This window comes from Humulus lupulus, chromosome 2, assembly GCF_963169125.1.
Source record: "Humulus lupulus chromosome 2, drHumLupu1.1, whole genome shotgun sequence".
Lineage (NCBI taxonomy): Eukaryota > Viridiplantae > Streptophyta > Magnoliopsida > Rosales > Cannabaceae > Humulus > Humulus lupulus.
Window position 1 is genome coordinate 215,881,798 of NC_084794.1, and position 22,295 is coordinate 215,904,092.

At 40.8% G+C, this 22,295-nt stretch overlaps 1 protein-coding gene across 1 annotated transcript; it reads left to right on the top strand.

Annotated features, from left to right (window-relative positions):
- Nucleotides 1–214: 214 nt before the first annotated feature.
- On the top strand, nt 215–1,691 carry LOC133818955 (CRIB domain-containing protein RIC4-like). Its single transcript, XM_062252084.1, has 3 exons — nt 215–752; nt 856–1,011; nt 1,151–1,691. The coding sequence occupies exons 1-3, from the start codon at nt 596–598 to the stop codon at nt 1,474–1,476; spliced, it is 639 nt and encodes a 212-aa protein (XP_062108068.1). The 5' UTR covers nt 215–595; the 3' UTR covers nt 1,477–1,691.
- The last annotated feature ends 20,604 nt before the right edge of the window (nt 1,692–22,295 follow it).

A 22,295-nucleotide genomic window follows, 5' to 3' on the forward strand; every position in this document is an offset into this window, starting at 1 on the left:
TATTTTAACAATTCTTGACTTATTGTGGAAGAGAGAAAGGGCCAATGAGAATTAAAGCTATGAACCCACCACAATGAATAATAATAATCATAAACAGTACCACATTTTTTTTTAAAAATTAATCAACAAAAAAGAAAGAGAAACAGTTCTAATTTAATAAGGTATTAAAGTTTGGTCTGTGGGCACGATAGCAAAAAACTAATCCCACACAAAATTAAGACATTCAATCAACAAAAGTTGCAGGTTTTTGAGTTGCACAGTTTAACCAACTAACAACCCTCTCTTCTCTAACACACCCACTTCTAATAATAATAATAATAATAATAATATTTATTATTATTATTGTTGTTGTTATAATAATCACAATTACACTTTACTTAATTTCTCTCCCAATTTTATACCAAACTGTCACATTGCCATTTTTTATATATCATTCTAGTTAGCTTGCCCATAAAGCCAAACAGCAACCAGTTGAACACTTTGAGATCTTAATTTAATCACACACACACACATATATATGTGTACTCTGTAAGCTACTGTTTTTTGAGATTATAAGCGTGTGTGCGTGTGTGTGTGTGAATTTTTAAGTTTGGGGATGATGATGAGAGATCGTGTGGAGAGATTGGTTGTGTTTCCATTCGCCATAGGTTGTAATTCTGAGTCAAGCGTTGCTCTGGGAAAAAAGACAACTACTGATGAGAACAATCAACCCAAGACACCAAGTGATCCTGAAGAGAAAAAGCCACCACCAAGTATGGAATACATTTTGGTTTATATGATTTTTCAAACTCTCTCTCTCTCTCCCTCTCTCTATATTTGATATGTTTTTTTTTTTTGGTATGTATTGTTTATAAGGAAGACGAGAAAGTAACGAAGAAACAAGTTCGTCGTTGTCTAGATCAGTGAAGAAGAAGAGTGGTTTCTTCAGTTTTCTGAATCTGCCAAAGCGTAATATTTCCTGTGGCATACAGAGATTGATTAGAAGCATCAAAAGTTTCTCTCAGATGTTTGGTAAGTCAAATATCATCAGCATCATCATCTCAGTTTTCATTACTATTAATTTTGTTTAAATATATCAGAATAAAAAAAAACAAGAAAAAGCTCTCATCTCAGATTAGATTAAATTTACTGTGTATTGGGGAAACATTAGTGTACAAGGATGAAGAAGAAGAAGAAGAAGAGGAGGAGTCAGATGGGTCAGAAAAGGAGATGGAAATCGGATTCCCAACCGACGTGAAGCACGTGACCCACATAGGATTAGATGGGTCAACCACCACAAACCCAAACACAGTAAAGGAAATAATAGGAATCGGAATGGGAATGGGATCTCCGGAAGTGCTTTCATTCCCTACCATTTCTCTCAAGCAGTTTGAGCTAGCAATGGCTGCCCAATCAACGACGGTTGATCATCAACAACCTTCATCCGCCGCCGTTGATCTCAACCACGTTGTTAAACAAAATCTCACAAAACCTTGATTCCTTTTCAAACCCCAAAATATTACTAATCTTTTGATCCTGCGTTTTATATATAAATATAACTTCTTTTCTCGGTTTTTTTCTCTTCTTTCTTATTCATTGATGTTGCAAATTAATGATGTATTTCATGATGAGTAATACGATTTGATGATTAGATAATCGTTTTGTATAGAATCCTCGGAAAGAAAATATCAAATTTACTTTGAAATGTATAATGTTGTTTTTGTTTCAACTTTACATTAACGATCCAGTTTTTGTTGCTATAGGGGTTGAGTTTTTTTTTTTTTTTTGCTTGACTTTATATTTGAGTTAATTGTGTAATATTTGTATATATTTGGTCCTAAATATAACGGAGTGTTATAGTGTAGTAGGTCATTGAGGAAGGTAAACTACTTTTTTTTTTCTAAGGACGGAAGGTAAACTAATTCTAATACCAAGCCAATGGATAAGACTAAACATATATATAAAGTTTTGTCGGTTGCATAAACAAGCACATGTTGACAATTGAATTACCTAAAATAAATATAAAGATACTTGTAGTACAGGCACCCAATTTGATCAAATGTAACATTTTATTACTTAAAAACTTTTTTTTAGGAAAAAGTTATTGGAGAAGCTAAATCATTACGAGTCTTATGTCTGTTAGGTGCTCGTTATGCTAACACATGTCATATTATCATCGGTACACATGTCATATTATCATCGGTACAATTAATTAAAAATATATTTATAAATATAAAAATAATTGAAAGATTATTAAAATTAAAATCTAAATCTTTGAAAAAAAAATTGCAAAAACATCTTTGAATCTTAAAAAAATGACTTAATATAATAAATTTCTTTTTTAAAAAAAGAAAAAAAGAAGCCAATTAAAACAAAACCCAACATGCCCTTCCTCAACTTTAGTAGCCCGTAGATCTTTATGCATATTGTTGTAAGTATTTTTTACATGAGTAGAGAGCGACATCAATATATTTAAGAACAATTTGACTAGGTGAATGTGATATCTGATGGATATGATAGAAGTCCAAGGCAAAGAACAAACATGTTATCAAGGATCATATGATCGAATAGGTCCAAATGAGGGTATGTTGGTAGACAGGAAAGAAAATTTTGGAGAAAAAAGTGGAGAAAAATAAAAGTATGTTTGGTATAAAAGAAAAGAAGATGGAAGAAAAAAAAATGGTAGGACTTTCCTCTCCAAAATGGGAAGAAAAGTGAGTGGAAATTTTTTTCTAATAAAAGACCATGTCAAATTTCTAATTTACTCTTATTTTATTAATTTTATATTAACAATTTTAGGAATATAAAAGTAATTAAAAAATAATTTAATTTTCTTTCATTCCTCTTCACCAAACATCTAGATAGATAGAAATCATCTTTATTTTCTTTCCCTCTAATTGTTCCTATCATTTCTAATTTCTTTCCTCTCTACCAAACATAGTGTTAAGGACAAACTGGAAGGACTAGCAAAAGGTGCAAAATTAATTAGTTTTTATTCCCATATTATTTTTAAAGATATTTAAGCTAAGATGAACCATTTATTAGCAAATAATTAGTAAAATTACAACAATATTTGAGCATTCTGCTATCTTAAGAAAGAATATTCCTTTGTTCAAATTGAAACCACTTTCTTTAATTTGTTTTTGTACTATATAATATGCTGATGTATAAATTAAGAGAAATATCCTATAGGGAAAGTTAGTCATAGACTATTGGATATAAATAGGTCATATTGCAAGTTAAACACTATGAGACAAATTGTGTACCATTAGGGCATGTGTTGACATGTCCTATTGTGTTAAATAAGTGAAACATTATGTGTGTGGAATGAATTTTGTATTGTATAATTATTTCATTCACAAATTTTAATATATAATACAAAGTTTATTATTCAATACATAAAAAATGGTATGTGTTATCTGGTATTGTAATATTTTTTAAATTAAGTTGTATTATGATAGGGTCCGTGTCAAGGTCGGGGTCAAGGGTTAGAGTTCGGGGTCGGGGTCGACATCGGGGTTTGGGCCAAGGCCAAGGTCCAGGGTTGGCGTTGGGGTCTCAGGCTTGGGTCGGGGGTTGGGGTTGGGGTTGGGGGTCGAGGTCCGAGGCTGGGGTAGGGGTTCGGGGACGGTGTTGGGGTTGGGGTTAGGGTCAAGGTCTAGGGTCGGGGTTGGGGTCCAGGGTCGGGTTCTTAGGCCGGGGTCGGGGCTGAGGTCCATGGCCAGGGCTGGGGGTTTGAGATCGAGGCTAGAGTCAGGGGTCGGGGTCGAGGTCTGGGGTCGGGCCACGGGTTGGGGTCAAGGTAGTATCACCTATGATATCACTTTAAAATATTTATTTTATTTAGTTTTAATTAATACAATATAATTCAATCGTGTATCAATCATAATATAATTTAATATAACATTTTAATAGAAGTGAATACCAAAAACTAGTGTGGTATAAAAATAATTATGTACAATTCAATGCAATATGCCGTACCACCTATCCTTAGTGTGCTAATTTGTAAAAGCTCATCATACACTATAAATAAAACTAATCATTGCCCTGTCTAATTTTTTAAAATAACATAGATCGTGGACATAGGCTTTTCCTTGGCTGAACCATGTGAAAATAGTCTTCTTCTTTTTTCATTGTCATTTTTATTAAATACTGTCGTTGGTACTTTTTTGTGTCAATATATATTTTCTAATTATGTTTTTCATCCAACAATTCACAGAGATTTCAAATTAAACAAACAAATAAAAAAAAAAATCCCGAATCTCAATCTCAAACACTTCAGCTAGTGGATCACAGCAGCCTACCTCATCGATGAGATGCACAACCATCATCATGGTTCTGTTATCATAGCCCATATGTTTCCAGCCCAGCCCTGGTCTTGTCGTCCTTGCTGTCCTCATCCCATATACCAAATCTTGTATATTACTTTTAGAAGTGTTAACTTTTGTCCTTTGTTTATATTGGATTTGATTTTGTGTTAGGTTTCACTTGTATGTGTGTTTTAAAACATTTTATAAATATTGGATATTTATGCCAAAAAGATCCCTAAATATAAGCAAAACAACTTAGATATTTTAATTTCTTGGTGGATCATTTAGAGACCAATTAAAAGCTAGCTAAGTGGTTTTGTAAAAGCAACTAATTAGTATTTAGAATAAAATAAAGTGAGTTATCGGAAGCATAGTAATACATAATTAGATGTGTCAGAGTTATTTGGATCATTGAATTAGTACATATGCGATACTTTTATGTGTCAAAATTATTCAGATCGCTAAATCGGTTGATATGTTTACGTAGTGGTGTAACACAATATGCATTAGTCTCACAACCTGAACTCAATTAAGTCACAACTAATGAGTAATATCTATAACATCACGGGTTGAGAATCACATTTCAACTCTTTCTCGAAAATAATATTTTTTCTTAAAAAATATCTATAAAAAATATTTTTTCTCGAAAGTAATATCTATAAAAAATATCCGCATAATTTTGTAATCATGAAAGAATTGTATTTAATAATTTCTTAAATCATTCAAAACAATAGGAAGCATCTATCATCCTTGTTTATATAGCTAGGGCCATACTGACAATTTGAGATTCTAGTAAAATTAAATTTATACGACCTATATAATTCTAATCATTATTATATTTCTAAAATTGAGTAATTAGTGGTTAAAATACTTAAAAAAATTCATTTGTAATACTTGAATACCCAATTTTTTTTCTTTTAACGGCAAAAATATCTCCCATCACATTTTTTTATAGTCGTAGCTACCTCACTGTTAACTACAAAGATATGTGCATACGTGTCACCTTCTGATTGGTCCACGTTATTATTATTTAATTTTATTTAAAAATTCAATAAAATCATTAAAATTAAATAAAATAAATAAATTATTAACTTATTTTTAAATTCAATTTTTGAATAATTAATTTTTTAGAATATTAATTTTAATTAACTAACATATTTTTTAATGGATAAATTTGGGTTAAACTAATTAAAATAAAATTAATTTTATTAATTAAATTAACTCAAACATATTCTTGTTCTTAGTTGTTGTAACACCCTACTACCTTAGAGTTGTTACCATGTGAGTTAAAAATGTATCATTAGCTCGCTAATTGAGGTTTTAGATTAAAAAGTGTGACTAAATTGAATTTAAAGACTTATTTGACAATATTGGATATAAAGATTTGGTCATTCATTAAAATCATAAAAGTTATACATTTGAGATCCCAAAATACTGTTTAGAAAACGTATTACAACTCAAAAATATAATTACGGTCAACCTAAGCAACAAAACCAATCATTACAATACATTTCCCAAAACAACCCTGGTCGTGGCAGCCAGGTAGGTCGAACATGTACCCGTCACTCCACGCTTTCCAACTCATGGTTGGTTGACATTTTTCTTGCCCTTACCCATAGAGCACCCATGAGCCGAATCCCAGCAAGAAAACTCAACGCATAACAAATCACACATATCAATCCATGATATACAGCAAAACAGTCAACATACTAAACACATAGCAGCCTACGCCGACCCAGGTGTTTTACTAGGCCCTAGGTTCGCAGTCTTCACCGAGTGAGTGGATACAGTACCCTTGGAGGGTCTCGCCCTAGCGGCCTGCACTCAGCGTGCTTAACGCCAATCTCGGCCCCTTGCCATGCCCGGCTTCTTGCCGCTCTCGGCCTTCGCCGTTCATTCATAAACATGCATAACACAACATATCATTCATAGATATTCACACGTATATTAAATACAAACAATAGGGTCATGCCCTGCTCTACTAGTACAATAGTTTTCTTACTTGTGTCCCGAGTTGATTGAGTACTGCAATCCTGAGCACAATCTCCTAATCCGAGCTTTGACGTAAACCTAGTCACAACGCATCCATAATAACAATCCATCAAGCCTTAAACCAAATAATAACTTCGGAATAATACTCTAGCTTCCGGGACCTTGAATTCTACTAAACCGGGTAGTAGAATCGTTCCCGAGCCTTAACATTTGGGTTCCCGAGCTTAAAACCCATAAACAACCAATATTTCCCATTTGAGTCGCGGCCCAACCATTAAGGGTTGCAGCACACCCAAGTCAGAGAGCAAAGCTCTCTCTGCTGAAGGACACAGGCCATGTCGCGCTATGCATTGTGTCGCAGCGCCTGGACAAGAACCTAAGGCTCCCAAGCCTCGAAGTTCAAGCGAGCCGCGGCGCGAGCCCCTGAAACCCATAAACCAAGCTTTCTACTACATTTTCCCCGAGCCTAAATCAATAATTCACACTCCAAACACCATTTAAACCTAGAATCGAACCTAGAATCCTCATCCAAATAGCCTAAACATCACAGCAATTCAAAAACAATTCCATATCTTCACCAAACACTCAAAACCAAACTAAAAGTTCAACTCCCATGGAAACTTCCAATTCACAGCAAAATTAAACAGAAACAATAGCTGAAATCCCTTACCTTTGTGATATCCTCAACCTTGAGTTAATCCCCAAGCACAACCAATCTCCAATCCTTCAATTCTTTAGCCTAAAATCCTCAACATTCCATCAAACTCCAAGCACCAAAGAGAGGGAGAGAGAGCCAATGAGAGAGAGAAAGTGTGATAGCTTAGAGAGAGTTCTGTTTTGTTTTGTCTTTCCTTAGTTCCAAAGTCTTAACTGCCTTATGTCTAAGTTCAAACTGTTGGAAAAAGCTTATACAGGATCTTTATTTATTTTCATGTTTATCTAATATTAAACAAATTAATACGAGATATCCTAAAACATGTTTCTAAAATTGAATTCAAGAGAAACAAAGAATAGAATACTTACAGTATACGCAGCGGAATTAAAGAGTCATTCCTTCAGTTTCTCTAACTCTTGTATCCTCTCTGTCGCAGAGTATTATCAAGAAACTGAACCGATCTTCTATTTTCTTCACAATCTTCCAATGTATCCTTAGAACCACCTAGACTAGTGTGGGCAATTCTCAAAACATGAGATAGATATAAAGAGAAGAAGAGAAAATAACAAAGTGGCTTAGAAAAGGACTTGTGTTTAGAGAGAATATAAAACTATCAGAAAATCTGACTTGTGACTTATCTGTCGTCTCTGAAATCTTCTCTCTAAGCACTCCTTTTATAGACTCAATTAGGCCATTTAATTTAATTAAAAAATCAATAAAATAACAGCTATTTTGAAGCCCTAGGTCGAAATTATCATGGGCTATAGGCCCGTGAAATTTCCCATTTGATTATAAGCCCATTGGACTTAAAATCAAGGCCTGTGTTATTTTCTATTGATTTAATTAATTAAATAATTATTTAAATAATTTATCAAATTAATTATTTATAATTTGAACCTTGATTTAAATTTATTTATTAATTTAGATACTAATTTATCTTAATTAATAAATCTGCCATAATTTCTCTTTTCTTCTCAAAATTACACAACTCTGTGAAACTATCCAAAATTGACCTGGTCAACTTTGATAATTCTAATTGATAATTAAATCAATTAATTGAGACTATCTAGATGATTTTATCCAAGGTACAATGGGGACCATGGGCCTATGAAATTAAGCTCCAATAAGTTATCATAAATCTAACAAATAAATTTACTAACTTATTAATTCCTCGTGACTCCACTATAGACTCGGAATTGCACTCTTGAATTCATAGAATGCTCTATAACAAATATAGATACACTATTAATTATCCATTGTTACAACCATAATTGTCACTCAATCCTCTATAGACGGTCTACAATGAGATAGGACTTAAATACCGTTTTACCCCTCATTGTATTTTATCCTTAAAACACTTAGTTCCTTGTAAATGATATTTCAGTAAACTAATTTAATTACTGAAATGAGATCTCTATCATTTAACACCTTGAACCAAACTAAAAGGAAACAATCGTTTCACTTCTTCATCAGAAGCTATAGATGTTCATATCTATTATTAACACTCCTACTCAATTATACTACCGAGTTCCCAAGATGTAAGTATGGGCTAGTCCGTAGGGTAAGCTGGTAACGAACAAGTCAAAGAACTCAAATAATACAATCAGTTAGAATACTAACCACTCATAATTGAGATTGAATTGACCTATGGTCAACTATATGATATGACTAGAATAGATAATAACGGTATGTTTACTTATCTTATCAACTGTCAATATCGGTCATGTCCGATGTAACAAATACATCTGATCTTATCTACTTTGCTAATGTTCTGGAAAGAACATAACACTGTAATGTGTAAGTAGATCATATCGTAGATTGGCAAGTCAGTGTAAATCCGGTGCACTGACTAATCTTAGGACTAACTTATTTTTGAACATATAATCATATTTATATTCCACTGTGATTACGTCACTATAAATAAGATTAGCTATATGCTCGGGATTTAATAGAAGTTTATATTAAACATATAATCATGAAAATAAAACATGTGAGCAAAGTGATTGACCAAGTCAAAAAATGATTTCTATTCTTTTATTGATAATAAAATGAGATTACAAAGAATTTGGGCTTTAATTAGGGCATAAAACCCCAACAAACTCCCACTTGCACTAATTGAAACTAATGCCTTAATTCTACTAATCTCATTTCCTTGATGTGCTTATCAAATGTAGCTTCTGGTAGTGTCTTTGTAAAAAAATCCGCAAGATTGTCTTCAGTTGCAATCTTCATAACCTTCACATCTCCCCTGGCCACATATTCTTCGAATAATGTGATACTTCCTTTCTATATGCTTACTTCTCTTGTGACTTCGAGGTTCTTTCGAGTTGGCTATCGCTCCTGTATTGTCACAAAATAACACAAGCGGTTTATCCATTTTTGGAATAACACCAAGATCTGAATAGAACTTCTTTAGCCAGACTATTTCCTTAGCTGCTTCTGACGCGGCTATGTACTCAGCCTCCATGGTGGAATCTGAGATTGCAGACTACTTTACGCTTCTCCAAATCACAGCTCCACCCCCAAGAGTAAACACCATTCCAGAAGTAGACTTCCTGTCATCGACATCAGTCTGAAAATCTGAATCGGTGTAGCCTACATGGTTCAGAACACCACCCTTGTAGACTAACATATAATCCTTAGTCCGTCTCAAATACTTCAGGATATGCTTAACTGCTATCCAATGTTCCGGTCCTGGGTTTGAATGATACCTGCTCACTACTCCCACTGCATAGCAGATATCTGGTCTAGTATACAACATGGCATACATCAGACTTCCAACTGCAGATGCATAAGGAACTTTTCTCATTGCATCTTCCTCTTCAGGAGTCTGGGGAGACTGCTTCTTTGAAGGATGAATTCCATGGCGGGACGGTAGACACCCTTTCTTGGAATTTTTCATTGAGAAACGTTCAAGCACTTTATCAATGTAAGCTGCTTGAGATAGAGCTAAAAGTTTGTTCTTTCTATCCTTGATGATCTGGATACCTAGAACATAACTTGCTTCACCCAAATCCTTCATCTGGAATTGAGTGCTCAGCCAATTCTTCACATCTGATAATTTCTTAACATTGTTTCCAATGAGTAAGATATCATCTACATAAAGAACCAGGAATACCACTATTTGATTTGCCTTCAGCTGGTAAACACAGGGCTCATCAATATTTTGTTCAAAGCCATAGGTTTTGATTATTTCATCAAACCTAAGATTCCAGGAATGAGAAGCTTGCTTAAGTCCATAGATGGACCTATTTAACTTACAAACTTTTCCTTCTTGTCCAGATACTTTAAATCCTTCTGGCTAATCCATATAAATGACCTCGTCAAGCTTTCCATTAAGAAAAGTTGTCTTGACGTCCATTTGCCAAATCTCATAGTCGAGAGCGGCTGCTATGGATAGGAGGATGCGAATGGATTTGAGCATGGCTACCGGACTAAAAGTTTCCTCATAGTCCACGCCTTCTCTTTGGGTATAACCCTTTGCCACTAATCGAGCTTTATAAGTCTCGATATTTCCATCAACACCTCGTTTCTTCTTGTAGATCCACTTGCACCCAATGGCCCTAAAGTCACTAGGTGCTTCCATAAGATCCCAGACAGAATTTGAGTACATGGACTCCATTTCCTTTTTCATGGCTTCGAGCCATAGTTCCTTTTCAGGGCTTTCCATTGCCTGTTTGAAAGACAACGGATCATCATCACTAGTGTCACCAACAACCATATTGGTTTCACCATCCAAACCATAGCGAACTGGGTTCTTCGAAACCCTCCCACTACGACGAGGCTCCGTGACTGTTTGCTCAGGAACAGTGGTACTTTCTTCATTTAAATCGACTTGCGTCGGTTGTACATGAAGAGTGGGAATTTCATCATCAACTCGCGTTGATGACGATGGAACATTGGTTGGAGTCAATTCTTTAACCATCTCCTCTAAAACTACTTTGCTGCAAGGTTTAAAGTTTTGGACATAGCCATTTTGCAGAAAAGTAGCATTTGTAGAAGTAAACACTTTCTTTTCTGAATGACTATAGAAAAGTCCACCCCGAGTACCTTTAGGATAGCCAACAAACATGCAAACTTCAGTTTGCGGTTCTAGCTTTCCCTCCTTTTTCCTCAAGACGTGAGCGGGACACCCCCAGATTCTATAATGGCGTAAACTAGGTTCACGACCATTCCAGCGTTCTAAAGGTGTTTTGGGGATTGATTTTGATGGCACGACATTGAGAATGTCATTTGCGGTTTCAATTGCATGTCCCCAGAACGAATTTGGTAGAGTTGAGTAACTAAGCATGCATCTAACCATTTCCAATAAAGTTCTGTTTTGGCGTTCCGCTACACCATTTTGTTGCGGAGTACCTGGGGCAGTAAGTTGTGATAAAATCCCAAGTTCAGTTAAATGATCTTGGAACTGCATATCCAAATATTCTCCACCCCTATCAGATCGCAAGATCTTTAACCTTTTACCTAATTGGTTCTGAGCCATTGCGAGGAATTCCTGAAACTTTGAAAATGTTTCTGATTTCCTATGCGTTAGGTAAAGACATGAGTATCTAGAGTAATCGTCAATGAAAGTGACGAAATACTCAAAACCACCCCTGGCTTGTATATTCAAAGGTCCACAAACATCTGAATGCACTAGACCATGTGGTTCTTTGACCCTATCACCCTTTGCAGAGAATGGACGCTTGGTCAGTTTGCCTTCTAGAAAAGATTCACAGACAGGTAATTCACCTAAGGTGAGTTCCCTCAAAGGTCCGTCCTTTGTAAGTCTTTGAATCCTATCATAGCCAATGTGACCTAGTCTCAAGTGCCATAAATACGTCATATTATTGTTATCGGTCTTTTGACGTTTATTGGTCCTAGGTTTAGCTTCTTTGAATAAATCATTGTTAAGAGCGAGGGGTTCGTTAGGTCGCAGAATATAAAGCCCATTTTCCAAACATGCAATACATAATTGTGATCCATTGAAAGAAATAGATATATTAAAACTTGTGAAAGTCATAACAAATTGTTCTAATTGCAACATGGAAACTGAAATTAAATTTCTACTAAAATCCGGAATAAAAAATACATCTTTTAAAATTAAAAATTTATTTCCAAACTTCAGACGAGCTCTTCCTCTAGCTTGGACCGCAACGAACGCTCCGTTCCCAACTCTAAGCTTTAAGCCGCCTTCGTTCACTTCCTCCCACGATTCAAGAAGCTGTAAAGAGTTACAAACATGGTTTGTAGATCCAGAATCAATAATCCAAACGGATTTATCATTCTCTAAAACACATGTTTCTAAGATAAATGAACTATAATCATTACCTTTGTTATTTTTCATGTTCTTCCCCTTAGGTGTCTGTGCACTTGGTTGTGCACTCGTCTTTGCAGGCTTGGGGTTGTTTATTTGTCCACCTTTCCTCTTGTTTCCAGCTTTCGAAGATGAAGCTTGGTTAGCTTCGGCCTTAACTAGATGAGCAGCAACATCAGTAGTCTTATTTTCACCTACTTTACTAGGTCCACCCATGACAGGTTCAATAATCTGAAGCTCGTTCATGAGCTACGTCAGACCATAGTTGAGTTGATCACGAACGTGCAGACACGGTGCCATCCGAGAATTCACGATGCCATAACTTACGTTCGGAGATGGTGTTATCCAAGCATTTACGGTGCTATTAAGAACATGCGGAGACGATGCTCGTTCTAGGGATTCCTCAATCATGACGAACTCGGAGTTGTCACCAATCAACTTTATGTTGATATTCTGCTTCCAATTAAGGAAGTTTTTTTTTTAGTGAGTTTCTCCATCGAAAGTTGAGAAAGGATGGGAGTATACACAGACACTACTTAACTTAAAACTATAAATTACCAATGTTATCCATAAAATTAGCATTGGTGACGTGGCAAGTAATCCCTGAACACGTGGCTGACACCTGGAAACGTTCTGCTAGAGTATCGACCAGGGGACACATTAGAAACAGTGTAAGCCTGTCTTACCCGCAACCAGTCTGGTCGATAGTTCTGTGTACAAGGCGACATTTATGGGAAGATCTTTATGAATCCCGAATTTATCTCACACAATCTCCTGAGTATCCGATTATTCAGGAAAGAATATATGTAACAATCTTTTGTAATCCCCCTTGAGCCTATAAATAGCGAGAGATAGCTCAAGGGAGGGGACTTTTGGCTTTTGATACGTGAGAGATTATAGTAATTATCCTAGAAATACCGTATTGTTCTTGAGAAAGTGGTGAAACTCATTGAACCCTAGTTCTTTGATCACTCTTCTGGTTTTTATATCAATATCATTCTAAGTGGACGTAGGTCATTACCAGATCCTGGGGCCGAACCACTATAAAATACTGTGTCTTATTTACTTTTGTCATTACGTTCTTTTCATCTCTTTCATTCATATCAAGCATATTTTGACTCCGTGTCAGTTGGCCAAATCTTGGGTCAACATTCTGGTGCTTTCGTTGAGAGCTTGATTTATCGTTGTTGAGAAAACTAATGGCGAAAGCTGGAAAGAAAACTGGACAGGCGGCCGCCGCTGCACCGTTAAACCCGCCACCTCCTCCTCCTCCTGCAAGCATGGCGGAGGATGAGCCACAACTGGACTTTGAGGAGGAGGAAATGGATGATGCAACGCTGAAGAGTACCCTGGGCGCGTTGCAGGAAGAGCTGGCTAGTCTGAGAGCCAGTCAGGAGACTGCCGTTGAAGTTATGGCGCGGCAGCAGCAGGAGATTGAATGGCAGCGCGCGGAATTGAGCGAAAGGCAGGCGAAGGTGGACCGCCGCCAGAACGAAGCCATGGCAGCCCTTGAGGCAACCTTGCTATTGGCCAGAAATCAGACTGCACCTGCCTCGCAGCCTGACCAACCGGTGAATGGGCCACCCCAGAGGGGTCCTAATCCGAGCCCACCGATTCAGCCTTCGAGTCCGCAAAGGCCCGAGCAGCCTCAGATGCCCCATGACGATGTCCCACAGGATCCTGAGGCACAGCCACCATCCCAAGCTGCTCGGGGTAATCCCCCGCAACAGAGGCAGAATAGGGTCGAGCATCAGCCTCGCAGCCCTAGACGCCGTAGGGATGATGGGCCAAACCTACCGAACAGAGGTCAGTACCCTCCTGGCAACAGGAGAGACTCAGAGTTAGGCTCTGCGGTCCGGGGCCCCCCACGGCACGATGATGCATGGGGACACCACGACCAGCGCAGGCCACCCTCCAACGCTCGGGATGGTTCAGCTAGGAACAGACATCGAGGGAACAGTCGATCTCACCATAGCCAGTCGAGGTTCAGAGATGGCCACGGATACAATGAGGCCGACTCAGGCAAGGGAAATGCCGGTGGGAGGAATGGAGAAAGAGGTAAAAGCAGGAGCCAGGTACCTCAAGATGACCAACCAAATAGACAGGATGCTGGGGGGCAGCCCAGACAAAATAATGTCTTCAACCGGCTAGGGGGTAGCGAGCAGCGGAGAAGAGAAGAGGACCTGAGAGATGTACTCAATGATCGCCGCGAGAGGCACGGCGAGAACGTCCCCCCAGCAACAGAGGCCACCGCGATTCCTACCGCAGTGCAGGCCCAGATAGACGCACTCAACCAGGCTGTGCAGCAGCTGGTCGGAGGAAGGACTTCTTACATCGACCACGATAGGAGAAAAGGCACTCCTTTCGTACAAAGGATAGCTAACGCCGAAACTCCCAGAAAATTCAAGATGCCTACGCTTCCAAACTTTGACGGCTATGGAGACCCAGTCTCGCATGTCAATAAGTTTGAAATTCAGATGGACATTCAGAAAGTGTCCGAAGACGCTCGGTGCAGGATCTTCCCTGCAACACTTTCTGAAGCTGCGCAGGAGTGGTTCTTTAAGTTCCCTCCCGCGAGCATTGTTTCTTGGGAAATGTTCGTACGGGAGTTCTACAGACAGTTTTATGCTGGTCGTGTGCACCCAACCGAAGCAAACCAGCTAGTCGAAATTCGCCAGCAGGACGGGGAGTCAGTGAAGGATTACGTCCAGCGCTTTATGCGAGCGGCGGCTGGAGCAAAAACAGTAGGAGACGAAGGCAAGATGATGGCCATTACCGCAGGGGTTAAACATTGCTCTCCCCTCTGGAAAAGTCTCCGAAAAGAAGGAGTGAGAACTACCCAAGAATTCTTAGACCAAGCTGACCGCTACATCAAGCTCGAAGAAGCCATTGCTGATGATGGAAAACCCTTGAACAAGGGTAAGAAGGCCGCCGAACCCGCCAAAGCCGCCAATGGTTCCAAACCTAATGGCAACGGCAAAGGCAACGGGAACGGCAACGGTAATGGCAAGAATGGTGGAAAACGGCCATATAACGAGCCTTCCACCTCCGACAACAAACGAGCTAAGGGTAATCGTTACGAGCCTCGGTTCACTAACTACACTGCCCTCGTTGAGTCTCGGGGAGAGGTTTACCAGGCCACAAGCTCCAGTGTGCCTTACAAGAAACCTGGACCCATTCGGAAGGACATTTCGAAAAGAGACACTACCAAGTTTTGTCGTTACCATAATGACTACGAACATGACACTAATGAATGCAACCAGTTAAAACACGAAATCGAGTTCCTTATTAGACAAGGACACTTGAGAAGATACGTACGGGCCTCGGGAAATTCCCAACGAGAAGCTCCTGGTGGCAACGAGCAGGCGTCCACACGCCAACGCTCGCCACCATTACAGCCTGCCCCCGTGGCTGGAACACTCTTAACCATCTGTGGAGGCCCGCACCTCGCGGGAAATAGCGGAAAGGCCAGAGAACGATATGCTCGGACTCTGCGCCACGACCAGGACATCGAGATGATGATTGTGGAGGACCATGCACCAAAGAAGGCTAGGTCGGAATAAGGTGAGATAACCTTCTCTAATAGCGATACCCAACACGTCCGGTTCCCACATTCTGATCCGCTGGTCGTGGACATCCAGATGGCCAATATGATGGTAAAGAGGGTACTGGTCGATACAGGAAGTTCAGTGAACATCCTGTACAAATCAACACTGGAACGCATGAAATTGTCCGTAAAGGACTTGGAGCCCTGCAATCAAACAATATACGACTTCTCTGGAGAGGGACTCGCCCCAGCCGGAATGATCAAACTCCCAGTAACGACAGGTACAGCGCCTGCAACAAGGACATTACTCGCCACTTTTGTAGTGGTCGATTGTCCTTCGGCGTACAATGCCGTTATTGGAAGGCCCATACTGGTTGATCTACGGGCCGTCATCTCTATGTGGCACCTAGCCATGAAGTTCCCAACAGACGCGGGGGTAGGACGCATTTTGGGAAACCAAAGAGAAGCCAGGGAGTGCTACAACGCCTCGATCACAAAGGCGAAAAGTGGAACGTCGAGGAGCACTGCGCCAGATAGATTGTAGATGGCAGTTAATACGCAAGCCCAATCAGGTGATGAAGTCACCAAATAGGGTGTTGCCCAAAGTGAGGATGGAGATTTGGATCCTCACTTTGGGGATTTTGAAGAAAATGTCGGACCCATCGAGGACCTGGAGGAGGTCCAACTCGACAAAGAAGACCCAACCAGAGTCATAAAGGTTGGGAAAAACTTAGAGCCTACCACGAAGCACGCACTGGTGGAATTCTTGCGAGAGAACCAGGAAGTTTTCACCTAGTCGCATAAAGACATGGTTGGGATAGATCCTGCAGTAATCAGCCATGTCCTAAATATAGACAAGACCTTTCCACCCGTGCAACAAAAAAGAAGGCTGCTCGATAAAGACAGATCACGAGCCTTAAAAGAAGAAGTGGAAAGGCTAAAGGAGAATGGATTCATAAGGGTGGCTTTTTATCCGTCGTGGGTCTCCAATCCGGTGCTGGTCCCCAAGCCTAATGGCAAGTGGCGGACCTATGTGGATTTTATAGACCTCAATAAAGCCTGCCCAAAAGACTGCTTCCCACTCCCAAGGATCGACCAGCTGGTCGATGCTACTGCAGGGCACGAGATCCTCTCATTCATGGATGCATATTTGGGCTATAACCAAATTAGCATGCATCCCCCTGATGAGGATCACACCAGCTTTCGAACCGATACGGGCTTGTATTGCTACAGAGTAATGCCCTTCGGACTGAAAAACGCAGGTGCAACTTACCAACGGCTAGTCAACCACATGTTCAAGGAGCAAATCAGTGTAAACATGGAGGTATATGTGGATGACATGCTAGTAAAGTCTAAGAAAGCAGAAGGGCATGTGAGGGATTTACAAGAGTGCTTTAATATTTTAAACAAATACCAAATGAAATTAAATCCCCTCAAGTGTTCCTTTGGAGTCGGATCAGGGAAGTTTTTGGGGTTTATCGTAAATTCAAGAGGAATCGAAGCCAACCCCGACAAGATAAAGGCCATGATCGACATGAAGTCGCCAGAAAGGATCAAAGATGTACAAAGTTTAACCGGAAGAATCGCAGCCCTAAGTAGATTCATTTCAAAATCAACAGACAAGTGCGTCCCATTCTTCAATCTACTTAGGGGGAATAAAAAGTTTGAATGGACAGAACACTGCGAGCAAGCATTCTAGGCGCTGAAAGCTCATATGGCACAGCCTCCCATCTTATCAAAGTCGATCGAAGGAGAAACTTTGTTTATTTATCTGGCGATTACTGAAGTTGCTGCCAGCGCGGTGCTAGTGAGAGAGGAAGAAGGAGCACAAAAAGCAGTCTACTATGTCAGCAAGAAGCTGATCGGGGCAGAATTGAGATATCCGCCAATCGAGAGGTTAGCATATTGCTTAATCCTTGCCTCTAGAAAGCTGCGCCCCTACTTCCAAGCTCATCCTATCACGGTTCTAACTGATCAGCCCCTTCGGCAAGTCCTCCAAAAACCCGAGGCGGCTGGACGATTGTTAAAATGGGCAATCGAGTTAGGGCAGTTCGACATAACCTATTCACCGCGAGCAGCAGTAAAAGGACAAGTCTTAGTCGATCTTATTGCAGAGTTCACCGAACTCCCAGATAGCGAGCAGTGCGAACAGCCTGAAGCGCCCGAGCCTCAAGACAAAAATCCTTCGTGGAAGTTATTCACGGATGGTTCATCCAACGAATCCCACGCTGGAGCGGGAGTGATATTGATAACGCCAGAAGGGCATCGATTTCACTGCACCATCAGGTTCGACTTCACTGCATCAAACAATGAAGCAGAATACGAAGCACTCCTCGCTGGATTGAGAATGGCAAAGGATATGAGCATAAAGACACTTGATATCTACAGTGATTCACAGCTGGTGGTGAATCAGGTCCTTGGAGAATATCAAGCGCGAGGTTTGAAAATGGTAGCCTACTTAAATAAAACAAAGGATCTGCTAGCCCAGTTCACGAAGTACACCCTCCAGCAGATCCCGCGAGATCAGAATTCAAACGCAGATGCCTTAGCCAAACTCGCGAGCACAAAGGACGCTGATACTTTGAACATTATGCCAGTTGAAAGACTGAGTAAGCCAAGCATACAAGCAACTGAGTCCAGTATGGAGATTCGAATGGAGGATACATGGATGGCGCCTTACTTGGAGTATCTGACAAATGGTATGCTCCCAACAGATAGGAACAAAGCCAGAACCCTGCAAAGACGAGATGCTAGATACATACTGGTCGATGGTGTTATGTACCGAAGAGGATTCTCAATGCCACTACTCAGGTACGTTACGCCAGAAAAGGCTAAGGAACTCATGAAGGAGGTGCATGAAGGCTTCTGCGGGGATCACGCTGGGGGGCAGAGTTTGGCAAAAAAGATTCTAAGGCAAGGCTACTTCTGGCCAACGATGAACGAGGATTCGATGGAGTATGTACGAAGATGTGATAAATGTCAAAGGTTCTCCAAGATTCCACGAGCAGCTCCAAACGAACTGAAGCAGATGCAGAGCCCGTGGCCTTTTGCAGTATGGGGGATAGATTTGATTGGATCCCTGCCTAGAGGGAAAGGCGGAGTAAAGTACGCAGTTGTGGCAGTTGATTACTTCACCAAATGGGTTGAAGCTGAACCACTCGCAACCATCACGACCAAGAAAGTTCTTGACTTCGTCATCAAGAACATTGTATGCAGATATGGTTTGCCCAGGAAGATAGTTTCAAACAACGGGACCCAATTTGACAGCGACTTATTCACCGATTTCTGCAAGAGGCATGGAGTTATTAAAAGCTTTTCTTCAGTTGCACATCCCCAAGCAAACGGGCAGGTCGAAGCCGTAAACAAAACTCTTAAAGACACCATGAAGAAAAGACTTGAAGAAGCTAAAGGGGCGTGGCCAGAGCAGCTGCCTGAAGTCCTATGGTCGTATAGAACGTCCCACCGAACAGCGACAGGATATACTCCATTTTCATTAGCCTACGGATATGAAGCCATGTTGCCTGTCGAGTTAGATCCCCCCTCACATCGGCGTTTGACTTACGACCAAGATCAGAACAGCCAGCTAATGATGGAGTCCCTAGACTTAATCGATGAGATACGAGAGAAATCTCAACTCCGAGTTGCTGCATACCAGCAAAAAGTCGCCCGGTACTTTAACTCCAAAGTTAAAGAAAGAAAATTCAACGTCGGAGATTTGGTGCTACGACGAGTTTTCTTAAATACCCGCGACCCTACTGCTGGAGTGCTCGGACCTAATTGGGAGGGACCTTACCAGATTGAAGAAGTCCTTCATCCAGGCACATACAAACTTGCACGCTTAAACGGATATCTCGTTCCACGTTACTGGAATGGAGAACACCTGCGCAAGTATTATCAATGAACAGTCCTTTTTAAAGAACTGGCTTGTGTTAAAATTTTTAATTTTTACAAGTTTTGCAAAGAGGGTTAGCCACGCTGTATGGCTAACTGCTCGTATATGTAAGGTTCTATTATAGAATCACTCGTAAAGACATGTTTAGTCCATTTTTAATACGAGATTATAAGGGACTGTGCACAGCCAGTCATTCTTGCCAACCATTGTGAATTTACATTTACAAGTATTTGTTCATTACGTGTGTTGTTTTGCTGTATTACAAGTATCATTTTTCGCACGAACAGGAATGTTTGAACAGGCCATGGTCAGGGCAAGTGACCAAGGACCTAAAGCTCCTCGATCACTTGGGGGGCATATAAGGCACATCGATAGCAAAGCATACTCGCAAGGTATGCAAACACATGAACAAAATGAGTGAAAAGCATGCTACAGTACTTAGAATATTTTTCAAAATTTATGTTTTATTAAGTCATGCCAAAGTACTATGCTAAGTTCGGTCATACAGACAAATGTTATAATAAATAAAGATATTATAGCATCAAGATTTAAGCTTTTACACCGCAAGCATCGCTGCTTGGATGTAACTATTCGAATAAAAGAAAAAAAAGGATTTGCTGCCCGTGTAGCAAAGTTTAAAAAGAAATTATTGTCATTACATCACGACCCGTGGGTCGTATAGCCAAAAAGAAAGAAAAAATGAATGAGAAAGTTTAAGAAGCATTTGGGGCCGGAGGGTCCTGGGCAGCATCCTGGTTGGTCGCGTCCTCGACAACTTCTTCTTCTTCCACACCACCGATGCTTGGAGAGGCAGGGATCCTCAATCTTGCCTCCTCCTCGGCTAGTTGGGCGGTGTAGCGAGCCAACTCAGCAGCCCTGACTTCCTCCGAAAGATAGCTAAAGTCGGCACCTTGATTATGTTTCCAGAAGTTGTAGAAACATCAGAGCGTCGTCCTCTTGTACTTTTCAAGATTTTTGGAGTTGTCAAGCTCCAGCTGCTTCACCTTACCTTCAAGAGTGACAATAGCCTCATCCTTGGACTTGAGTGTCTCTCCCAGATGCTTGATCTCGCGAAGATGGGTTTGGTTGGAATCTCGATACTGCTGCCTCAACTTTACTGCGGCATCTTTTGCAGCTTCAGCCTCTGACAATTTGGTCACTGCAGCATCCCTCTCTCAAGCCATTGCCTCCAACTCCTTGGCGTGCCTAGCCTCAGTAGCCAAAAGCTCCTCAACCGCCTTCACTTGATGCCTCTCAGTGGCCTTTGCCTTGGCCTGCTCGATGGAAGCCTGGATACGGGTACGAGCAGTGATAGCAGATAGCAAGGCCTGTGAACAAAGGAAAAAGTTAGAGCCTGCCGTGAAGAATAAAAGACTAAGGCTTAAAAAAGTGAAGAAGTACTCACACTGGAGATTTCATTCAGGGCCCTATTCAGAACCTAGTCAGCCCCCAAGTTTTCAGCCTCGACCATTGCATCCCTGACACGGTCACCTTTGCCAATGCGGTTAAGGCGATCCCTGGCTGATCGAAGGGTACGACTCATGAGTTTAGCCCTGAGAGCTTCGTCACGAATAATTTCCTCTCTGGCGGGCGCAGCCGGAGGATTTGGTGGGGCAGGAGGAGTCTGCTTCTCAGTAGGAGCTGGTGGATGAGTTTGCCCCATTGGCCCAGGAGTCTGCCCAGTTGGCGCATCCTTGGGAAGGTCTTCTGTTCGACCCTTCTTGGCCGGAGGGCCTCGGCTGGATTCGCCAGTTCTCCTCTTGGATCTCCATTGGAGTTGGGGAACCTCCTCTTCCTCCTCGGCCTGGTACATGTCAAAGATATTGGGAGTGGCCATATCTACATGCAAGTAAACACAGGAAACTGATAAGAATAAGAGGCGGATGAAAATATATTATATGCAACAGAAGAAAGGAAACAAAGTGAATACCCAAGCTACAACTACTGGTCGCTACACTATTGACTCTATTAGTCATATACTCATTATCTGGCATGAAGAAGTCTGGCCCTAATTTTGGAGTATACGTAAAATTGCCTTCCCCGTCGAACAAATGATAGGGAATTGGCAAACCATTTAAAAGTAAAATAGTGTTACCATTATCATCAGAGGACTCTCCCAAGTCCACAGCTAGCTCTTTGGCCTTTTGTTTCCCCTTGCCTTGGGGAGCAGAAGGCCTTTCTGCGGAAGGATTGCCCGTGGGCTCCCTAATAGTAATCCCCGTTGGCCTCGTCCTCCGAGGAGACACAGGAGGTTGCTGCTCGGGAACCCCCTCGGCAGTGGCTTCGTCCACCACGGACCCTCTAGTTTCATGGCGAGGAGCCAGGAGGCTAGACCGCCTCAAGTTTTCTTCGGTCACTAGGATCTTGACGCTTTTCGCTGCGTCGGACATCCTGGCCAGAGTATTAGACCTCAACACCATGGCTGGTGTTGGGGTCGGACGTAACCAAGGGCCTGAAAAACAGATTATGGTTTAAGAAAAACGAAAGGAGACACCTTGAGTAAAAGTATCGACCAGTCAGAAACGGTGCTTACCTCCTCGTGCGAAGGCTAGGTAGTTGCTGGATATGTCCGGGGTAAGGAAGTACTCCTTATTATACTGCCCCACATTCGAGATATGCGTAGT